This window comes from Cryptomeria japonica, chromosome 8 (genome assembly GCF_030272615.1).
Source record: "Cryptomeria japonica chromosome 8, Sugi_1.0, whole genome shotgun sequence".
NCBI classification, from domain to species: domain Eukaryota; kingdom Viridiplantae; phylum Streptophyta; class Pinopsida; order Cupressales; family Cupressaceae; genus Cryptomeria; species Cryptomeria japonica.
Genome location: NC_081412.1, coordinates 645,047,688 through 645,058,766, shown reverse-complemented (window position 1 = coordinate 645,058,766; position 11,079 = coordinate 645,047,688). Strand labels below are relative to the sequence as shown.

The 11,079-nt window shown below is 33.8% G+C and overlaps 1 protein-coding gene across 1 annotated transcript; it reads right to left on the bottom strand.

The window, feature by feature from the left end:
- Positions 1 to 9,239: 9,239 nt before the first annotated feature.
- On the bottom strand, positions 9,240 to 10,805 carry LOC131857886 (uncharacterized). The gene is made up of 2 exons (XM_059210663.1): positions 9,884 to 10,805; positions 9,240 to 9,664 (listed from the first exon to the last, which is right to left on the bottom strand). Exons 1-2 carry the CDS (start codon positions 10,803 to 10,805, stop codon positions 9,240 to 9,242), a joined length of 1,347 nt encoding a protein of 448 aa, XP_059066646.1.
- Positions 10,806 to 11,079: the final 274 nt, after the last annotated feature.

The window sequence follows — 11,079 nt, the reverse complement described above, 5'->3', positions numbered from 1 at the left end:
TTGCATAGTCAAATGAACAAATCTATTTATGAACATCATGCCAAAATTTGAGGCTCATGTAGTTGTTGTTGTAGTACCCCTCCTCAATCAGCCTCTTTTGTATGAGTTACTTTAGTGACTATTTTGTGGAACATTATTGTACTTTGATTCGGATATTATGCGATGTTATTTCATGTTTTATCTTGATATATGGTGTATCATTTTATGCAGTATCTCAATGCTTATGAATAATGTTATTTTATGGATCTTTATCATGGACTGACACTTTTCCCTTATATTGTGATGCGTTATTTATATGTTGCATGTGTGCAAGTGTATTGGGATGTGAGGGGATGATTTTACTTCACTCACTCTAGTGAGACAGGGAACGTAATGATTCTCCTTCATCGATGTGCGTGCAGTATCTGTACACACACACATATATATATGTAAATACACACACACACACACACACATATATATGTATGTAAATACATATATATACATATCTACATACATACATACATACATACATACATACATACATACATACATACATACATACATATATATATATATATATATATATATATATATATATATATATATATATATATATATATATATATATATATATATATTGGTCTATATGCACGTGCGGTTCTTTGGTGCAGGATATTGCAGGTACTAGTACTGGGTAGGTACGGGGTATTGACTCCACCTAGTTTCACAGGTCTGAGCATGCTTTATATATTTGATGGGAGTGGAGGAGATAGTTGTTGTACCCTAGCTTGACCCGCAGTTACACTCGTGTGAGTGTTGTTAGTCCGTTGTGTTTCCCCGTCTGGCTGTTATGCGTGTCATAGTGTCTAGTTTGGTCATTTGTGAGTCGTCATTTGAGCATCCCTTGTTTTGCGTGTTTCTGTTTATTTAAATGGTTATTTAATTTAAATGGATGATGCTATCTCATGTTTGTGTAATTAGTTGATTATTATGCTCTGTGATTATTGATTTATTAAATTAATGAATTGCTAGATTAAATAGTTAAGTGGCTTAATGTATTGTGTAAAGTTGCATTGATATTTTTGTGAAATAAATAAATCGCCTAGATATTTAAAAAGGTTAAATGCTTATGTTGAAGGAAGTATTTATGGAAAAAGAAATAAATAAAAGCTTCCCTTTTTATTTTTTTCCATTTGACCTTTTTAATTTAATCATTGGAAAGAATTATTATTTTTGGGGAAGAAATAAATCTGATTGCCTTGTAGTTTTAAAATATTTAAATTAGACTGGATGTAAACTTTAACCTAGAAGCATAGGTTAAAAAGATATTTGGGGGCATCCATTCTGGGCATTCACGTCAGGAGAAGAAGATGAATTTTTGGAAAAAAAAATAATTCTAGAAATCTTCCTGGAAGAGCTAGAGATTTGACTTGGGTTGTAAGGCTGGTGTTCCTTCATCCCCTTACTTGCCTTTGCTTCAGGTTGGATAATCTATTCTAATGTTTTGATTTGATTTTGAATATTTTAGTTTTTTTCCTATGTGATTGGAAAATGCAATTTGCCTATAGATTCATTTTGGAATGTTGAAATGGAAGAAAGATTGCCTTATATAGTTGTTTTTGTGATGCCATTAGCATATGGTTGCATTCAGAAAAGGAATTGCTCATTTCTTCTTTGCTGTGTGTTATTTATTCATATCAAACAACTTCTTGATTTACCTCTTCTTTTGAAAGAAAGAATTTTAGATTGGGTTTGCTGGGTGCAAACTTGTTTCTTACTGTCAAGAACTGGATAGTCATTCTTTCCAGTGTGTTTATTTCACTATCTACCTTGATGGTAATTTCCTTGAAATTTTGGAAACTTGCACTGTATGTGTGTGCCTATGAAATAATTATAGAAATGGAATGTTATTTGTGGTTATTGATTTTGTGACTTTTTGGTTTTAGAATGCCTTGGAGGCATGTGTTTTTGGTTTGTTCGTAGACTTTACCACTCCCGTGATGGGCTTGTCTCATCACATGAATCAGTAGTCTCTTCTACCCACAAGTAGCAGAACTACTAGTCGGTGGCATCGCTACGTAGTCGGTAGGACTACCACCGGTTGGTAGCAGCACTACCGGTTGGTAGCGGCTGCTACCAGTGGAAGCGACACTACTGCAGTTGGTAGCGGTGCTACCGGTCGATAGTGGCTGTTACCAGTGGTAGAAGCACTACCAGTCGGTAGGGCTGTTACCAATGGTAGTGGCACTACCGGTAGGTAGTGTCTGTTGCCTCGGCAATAACACTATTGCGGGTTGGCTTTTGACACTGCTTGACCATGTGCCTACTAGTGCAAACTGGTATGTGTTATAAATTTAATTTAATTTTATTAAGTGAACATGTAGATGCGGTTCTTTTATGTTAAGCATAAATGGTGATTTTTCATGTGATTTTTATTATGTGGTTAATAAATTAATCAATGGAAATCAAGGCATGATTTAGAGATTCAAATTGGTAGATTTGGATATATTCTGGAAATGAATGAAATGCTTGACAGGAATTCGTGTTATAACCAGTTGAATGTTTAATGTGGATTTCATTTCTAATGGAATATTGATTTGGAAATTGATTAGATGTGACTGCTGCAAGAGTGTTATATTTCATTTTTCAATCAATGATGTTGCAAGTGTATTATGTGTTGTTTTGGTCTGTGGTTCAGTCATCTTGTGGAGGCATATTTGGTACCATTGACCAAGAGATATATGTTGGCTTCGTTGTCTTAACCATGTAGTGTCTTTGCCTTATGGTTAGCCAAGAGTTAGTATGTCCTTGTTTGACCACTTGTTTCTGATAGTGGTTTTATGGTTGTCTACTTCACCATAGGGTCCTCGGGGAGTGACCATGTTTGTTTAGTGTCCTTTGAGAGAGTGGCTTTCACTTGGGGGTTGCACCCAAAGTGGTAGGCATTACGACCCAATGAAAGTCAGATAATAACTGGTAATATAATGAATTGATTAGGTGGGTAGTATCATAACATTAAAAAGATAATTGTACCTCATGCATTAGTGAGTGCTAGTACATGGCTCATAATGTTGCGAGAAGGCCTGGAATGGAAAACCAACCACCTTGTCTTCACGAAAGGCTGGTAGGGTCCGCATGAGACTTAGTTGGAACCGAAGGTTCGGGAGAGGTTACCAGGATAGTGAGCCAGGACCTATGGAGGCTGTACCATGGTATCCATCTTAAGCTATGTGATGACACTCTCTCATTTGGTTCACTTATGTGTTTGTGATGTTGAGTCACCTGGATCTTTGTGGGGTCTTTATGTGCTGTCATGGAGTCATCTTATTTTGTCGACCATGTCATGCTTATGCTTGTTTGAGGGTCCTCAGTTATCTCCTAGCACGGTGGGGTGATTCCATTTGGGAATTACATGGTCGGGTGGTAGTGCCACTTCCCATCGGATGTTTGGATGTGTACCTTCATGTGAGGAATGGCTTTGCAGGTGTTCCTGTGGTTCGTGACTCATGCTTCATATCTTGTTTGAAGATTATTGTTATTTGGAGACCCTTGTGGTCATTGTATCAATGTATCATTGATCTTATGTTGAAGAAGCAGATTTAGGTTTCAGACAAAACATGAAGTATGCATAATTTTATACTTTTTTGTAAGAAAAAAATAATGCAGTAGTTGTGATGGTATTAACCTATGTAAGCGGGAGTTTCCTTTGCAGGTATAGAACTTTTTAATTGAAAATGACTTTGCAATACACTGTGAAGAAGACATAAAATGACAGAATGTTCGCAATAAATTTAACTCTTGTCTAAGTAAAAAATAATGCACTAGTTTTAATGTTATTAACCTCTATAGCTGGGAGATTCGTGTGCAAGTATATAACTTTTTAAATGAAAATTAGTTTGCAATAAGCTGTGAAAAAGACATAAAACCAAAGAATGTTAGCCGTATAGAGAATAAATTGTGTAAACTGAGGAATGCACTGAATATAGTCGATAGTTGCTTACCTAGGATACCACTACTGTAGTAAGAGAGGTGAATTAAAATTCCTTTAAGCACAAAGTAGACTGGCTTAAAAGCAGCTGTATGTATGTAGAAGAAGCAGATTAACATTTCAGAGTAAACATGAAGTATGGATATTTAATGAATTCTTTTCTAAATAAAAAATAATGCATTTACAAAAGGCAAATGATAGAGAATTATACCTCTTCTATAAAAGCATATCGTATGTTTTGAGAAACATATAAAGAAAATGAAGCTTGAAAACATTTTTAGTGGAAATGTTGTGTTTAATCGAATTGATAACCATTTTGAATTGCAATCTTGGACGGTTGCAAAATAACTAATTTGGCATTGAGAGAAATGCAATAAACACAGAATCCGATGTAAAACGAATAGGTAATTATGCTCCGTACGAGACAATATGCGATTTCATTTGCATAAATATCGACATACTATAAATTAAATCCTTGAAAATATCTCCATTGTATTTGCATGCCCATAAATTTCATTACAAATAATGACCACTCACGTCGTTGGCAATAGAAGAAACACTCACCCTTAAATCTGACACTATTCAATTCAATTCACGAGCCGATTTACACCATGATGAAAAAGTTGACGCTGATGGAAATGTCTACACCGAAAAAGGTTACACCGGAAAAGGTTTACGTTGGAAATGTTTGCTGCCATTGTAGAGCCTCTGGACTAACTAGCCTATATATATAGAAATATATATAAAGAAAACTGAGAGATATTAAGGCTTTTATTTTACAAAAATTATATTAAATTAAATTTTAATTCAAATTATGAAATGAAAGCCTTGATATCTTTCGGTTTTTTTTATATATATTTCTATATTTGTAGGCTACATTTAAATTCAATTTAAGGTAGAATGTGGTTTAGGCTTAAAATTGAATTTTATTAAGCAATAGGTTTGTGAATTATGGTGTAGTTTTAATATTAAGGTTTCATTTAGTTTATGATTTCAATGTAGTTTGGTTTGGTTTAATTTTGTTGAAGCTCAGTTTTAAATTTGAATTAGTGTTTAGTATTATATTCTGGTTGAATATATTAATATTCATTTTGGTTTCAATTTAATGTGTTTTAGTGTTTCAATTTAATGTGTTTTAGTGTTTCTTTGAGAAATAAGATGAATTTATTTCATCTAAATGTATATTACCAATTCTATTTGAACTCTTTAAATATTCTTATAAAAATATCTATATGAAAATAAATTGAGTAGTTAATAACTTTAATGTTTATTTTACATAAATGAATATTATTATTTATGTAATGCCCTTTATATGATTTTATGTATTCAACAGAGAGATATATTGTAATGCCCCTCCAGGAACCCTAAAGGAAAACAACATAACTAGGCAACTAAAGGGTGAAATTGTTCTAAAAAAAAAAAGATTAAGTGCATTAATTATAATAGTTGCACATTTAATAACACAATAGAAGTCTAACACATGATTTCCTAAGAGTTACCAATGAAGATTAATTCGTAGATTATATTAACACCATGGTTAATCCAATTGTCCATTTAATTAGATAAATTAAATGCTTAAGATTAAACGTACACATACATCTAAATTCCACGATGAAAGAATCAAAGTATTTCAATGCATTTATTTATCCATATTTCATTTATACAAAAGATCAATGCAACTGAATTAACATACATTCCATTGATATAATATTACAATATCCATAAACACATGCTTCCAAAAAATACCACGGAATCCAAAAGTTACAATATCAAGGTTACATATAAGTTTGATACAATGACCACAAGGTCTCAACTGAACAAAGATCATGAACAAGAGCTAGTACATGAACCATGAACCAAGAAACACAAGCTAAGTCTTTCCTTGCCTGAAGATACAATCTATAACATCCGATGGGAAGTGGCACTACCACTCGATCATGTGATCCCAAAATGGAACCACCTCACTGTGTTAGGAGATAGTAGAAGACCGTCAAGAAAGCAAAATAAGACAAGTATGAAAGAACTACATGACTCTACAAACATCCATGTGACTCAACTCACAAACACTAGTGGCTCTAAGGAGAGAGTGTCATTGCATGGCTTATGGTGGTTACCCTGGTAGGCCTCCATAGGTCCCGGCCCCCATCCTGGGTTATCCTGGTAACCTCGCCTGAACCTCTGGCTCCATCTAAGTCTCATGCAGACCCTACCAATCCTTTCGTGAAGATAAGGTGGTAAGTTTTCCATTCCAGGCCTTCTCACCACATCTTGAGCCTATACAAGCACTCAACCATGTGCGAGGGACATTATCTTAATTAATATTATAATCTACCCACCCCCTAATCAATTATTAGGTTATCACTTTTTAATTGACTTTCAAGGGGTATCCTGCCATCCACTTCGAGCATGACCCCCGCTCAAAAGCCACTCTCTCTCATAGGACACTAACAGGAAAGATCTCTCTATGAGAACTCTATGGCGAAATAGACAGCCATATCTAATCCTAACAAACCACAGGTGAAAGATACACAATCACTAACCCAGGATTGACCATTTGGAACAAACCACACGATGGCTCACATCAACGAGGTTATACAACACCTGACCAAGGAGATATAACAACATAAGACATAATGAAAACTCAATCAGAATTGCAATAAAATTAAGCTTGACTGCAAACACCATTTACACAAGATCCTAATACAGGCAATCTTTTCTTTAAACAGCCAAAAGTATAATTAACTTGCAATTAAAGATTTTCTAGAAAATAAGAATTTACAACTATATTAATACAAAGAAATCAATGTTGTCATTTCTCCAATAAAGTTAAATAAATTCACATATAAATTAATCTCTTAATATATTTCCAAACATAAATTTAGAATCTTAAATTATAAGCTTTTCTGGAAATAACCAATTTTTGATTTAAATATATACATATCATAAAATAATATAAGTATATGAACATATATATATATACATATATATATATATATATATACATATATATATATATATATATATATACATATATATATATATATATACATATATATATATATATATATATATACATATATATATATATATACATATATATATATATACATATATATATATATATATATATATATATATATACACACACACACACATACACACACACACACACACATATATATATATATATATATATATATATATATATATATATATATATATATATATATATATATATATATATATATATATATATATATATATATACACAACATGAAATAAAGCACAATATTAAATAATTTTATTTGACAAAATACCCAGAATTTAAAAAAAAAACTTAAATATGAATATATATATAAATAAAATAAATATTAATTAAAAAACCAAATTAAATAACCTTGCACAAAATCCCAAAATTTTACCATGGAAGACTTTTAACATAATATCCCTTGCTACCCACGGTAGCACGTACTACCGTAGGTAGTACATGCTACCCTACAGTAGCATGTGCTACCGTCGGTGGCACTGCTACCTTACAGTAGCAGATGCTACCGCTGGTAGCATACTACCGTCAGTAGTACTGCTACCGTACGGTAGTCGTACTACTGTCGGTAGTTGCTACGGACTTGACCTATAATTTTTTTTTTAATTATTATTATTTTTTTGAATTTAAAATTTGCAATAGCATAACAATACAATGGATTTCATTTTTCAATAAAAATCAATTTCCCTGAATTTAATCAATATAATTTTTCTAGAATAATTAAATAAAATAATTTCGAAATAACTTCTAAAACCCAAATTAATTTAATTAAAATTAGATCTATTACTATAGCAACTAAATAATTACCCAAAGATTACACAAATATTGATAGAACAACCATAGCCAAATATTGAAACCAAACCCCGCCAAAAGGGAATATTTTCTCTGGTAAAACCCATCTTCTACCTAAAACTTGCAACTTTTAAGAATAGTAAAACATCTTGGCAAAATTTTTCCAGAATAATCCTTCCAAAACTTCACAAAATTTAATCTACAAACACCCAGGAAATAATCTCCTTCCATAAACTAAAATTAATTTTAGGAATGAATTTTAGCCAAGAACAAGAAATAATCAGACAAAATATTAGATTTGACAAATATTTTAACACACACATCATTCAGAAAGAGGGAAGAAATAAAATATTTTCTTTAAACAAACAACTAGAAGAAGCCACCCAACCTGGTAGAGCTTTCCTGGAAGAACTTTGTAAGAGAGATTCAATCCTTCAACAAGCTTCCAAATATTTTTCTTCACCAAAATCTAAGCTTCCAATAATTTTTCTTCACAAAATCTCTGTCTCTTTCCCATGACTCTCAAAAAAAAAAAGATATCTTCCCCTTTTAAACTAAAACTCTAGGTTGCATATATTTTTCCCAAAAACCCTAATATTTAATTTTAGTAATTAAAAGCAATTTAATTTTTCTTTTTTTTAAAAAATTCCTAACAAGGAATAAATTACATGCAATAAGCAAAAATCATTTTTCTTTCTTTTCTTTTCTCATGCAAATTAATTAATTTGCTAAATAAAGAAATTAAAGCAATACTTTAATTCTAATTAATTCTTTTATTCATTTATTTATTCTTTTATTCTTTTATTTATTTAAAATTTTAGGAAAACAATAAATGAAGTTAATCTATTTCTAGTGTATTTTTTTTTCTCTGGATTCGATTGTGTGTATATTTTTTCATCAACGTTTCGAATCACACTCCGTGATTCATCATCAGGATGAAGAGAATTCCCAAGACATGAAAGATGTTGAGATGCAGATTTGAGGCAGAATATAAAGAGGAGAGGGGTGGGGGAAGGCACGAGAAACAAGGAGAGAGGAAAGAGAAAAGGAAAAGACCACCTGAAGGGTGGGAGACCTAAAAAACTCCAAGGAATAAACCGCCCACAGAAAAGAAAAAAGGAAAGCCCAGCATCACAATCAAAACCACTAAAAAACACAAAAGAAGAAAAGAATATGGGACAAAAATTAAAATTTAAAAGAATAAATAAATGAATACAAATACATAACAGAATATACGCAAAGGCATAAACCAAAAGACAAAAAACCAGAAACAGATAAGAAAAGAGAAATTTACAATTCCAAAAGACAAGAGCAGATAAAAATAAACACACGATGAGGACTGAAAGCAAATATAAACTAGAAAATAAACAAAAAGGAAAATAGACCAAAGGGGGAGAGGGAGACGCACAAAAGAAGAAGAAAGAGGGGGAGAAGTCAAGGAGGGGGGCGGGGATGACGCTGGAGGGCCAAAAGAAGAGGGTGCCACGAGATGCTAAGGTTTAACCCATCGTCTCGATTAAGATTGGATGGGTGCTGAATGATAGCAATGGCCTCTTTAACTTTCCTCTTGAAAAAGTTGTTCTCCCTACACAATACCTGAGTGTCCTCCAAACATATATGATGTTTGGTAGTGGTTGAATGCTCGGCTAAGGCTGATTTGAGGGCACGTTCATGCTTAATGTCGGCACTGTGCTCTTTTATTCGAGTCATGAACGAATGACCTGTTTCTCCAATGTAAGGAGTTCCACAGGAGCATACAATCTTGTATACACCTGACTCTGAAAAGGCATCCCTAGTGTCCTTAAGCGGTGGGGCATGCCTCTTGATGGTGGAAACAAGTTTGAAGGCACAACGGAGACCTTTTTTCCCAAGGATTTTTGAGATTTTGTGAGAAATGCCTTCAACATAAGGGAGAGAGACAAACGGGGCCTGAGATGGAGAGGGCACGGGATTCGAGATGGAAAGGAAATGAGATTTGGCTTGGAGGAAGGCCCTAGTGATCTGCTTGTTCGAGTAGCCATTCCAAAGGAAGACTTGACGAAGATGGGAGAGCTCTTGGTCTAAGTTATCCTTATCACAAATCCGATGGGCTCTTAAAGCCAATGTTTTGAGGATCCCAACTTTCTGGCTATGGTGGTGATGAGAAGACGAATGAAGATATAAGTCAGTGTGGGTAGTTTTGCGATACACCTGACGACCAAGGGATCCGTCAGGCTTTTTACAGATTAAGACATCGAGAAAAGATAAACGGTTGTTGGATTCAAGTTCTTTGGTGAAGGTAATAGACGGAAAAATGTTGTTGAGGTGAGTATGAAATTCCTCTAACATGTCCAAGCCGTGGGGCCAACATACATTGGTGTCATCCATATATCGCTTCCACCATTTTGGTTTGAGGGGGAAAGAATGTAAGGCCACCTCTTCAAAATGTTCCATGAATATGTTGGCAATGACCGGCGAGAGAGGGGAGCCCATGGCTACTCCGTCAACCTGTTCATAGATAACGCCTTGGAAGGCGAAGAAGGTTGACCTTAAGCAAAGTTCCACCAAAGAGGCGATGTCCTCATTGACCTTAAGCTTGACAATCTCTATGGAGTCTAGAATAGTGACCTTGGTGAAGAGGGACACCACATCGAAGCTCACAAGCGTGTCTTGAGGGTCCAACTTGGTGTCCTTGATAAACTGAACAAATTGGTTGGAATCTTTGATGAAGGAGTTGGAGTTACCAACAAGCGGGGAGATTAATTTGGCAAGAAAAGCGGCTAACTTGTAAGTTGGGGACCCAATGGTATCGACAATGGGTCTCAGAGGAATGTTGGCTTTATGAATTTTTGGGACCCCATATATACGAGGGGTCACTTCCTTAGACGGAAGAAGACGAAACTTGGTAGAATCATCCAATGAGGAGTTGGAAATAGCAGATCTAACTGCCTTCAAAATCTTCGGGCATGGGTTACGAGACAAAATTTTGTAACTACTGGAATCCGAGAGGAGGATTTCCATTTTGGCCAAGTAATCTGGTTTGCTCAAAATATACACACAATCGAATCCAAAGAAAAAAAAAATACACTAGAAATGCAAAATGGATTGTGGAAATCTCATAGCTTGAAGTTAATCTAATTTATTTTTCACTAAAATTTAAATAAAATATATTTCTAATATACTATGAGATAACTCCATAAATTTAATTAATTAATTAAATCTACTAAAACACACAAACTGAACAAACCCCAAGCAAATACTCATAAAAAGTCAAATGATAATACATGAAGGCTGA

Bases quoted from the DNA above. Each gene is read 5' to 3' on its own strand.
- LOC131857886 (XM_059210663.1), bottom strand. From the start codon at position 10,805: ATGGAAATCCTCCTCTCGGATTCCAGTAGTTACAAAATTTTGTCTCGT. The intron at 9,665-9,883 runs GTGATAAGGATA...TTGGGAAAAAAG, and splicing joins TTTAAGAGCCCATCGGATTT to GTCTCCGTTGTGCCTTCAAA.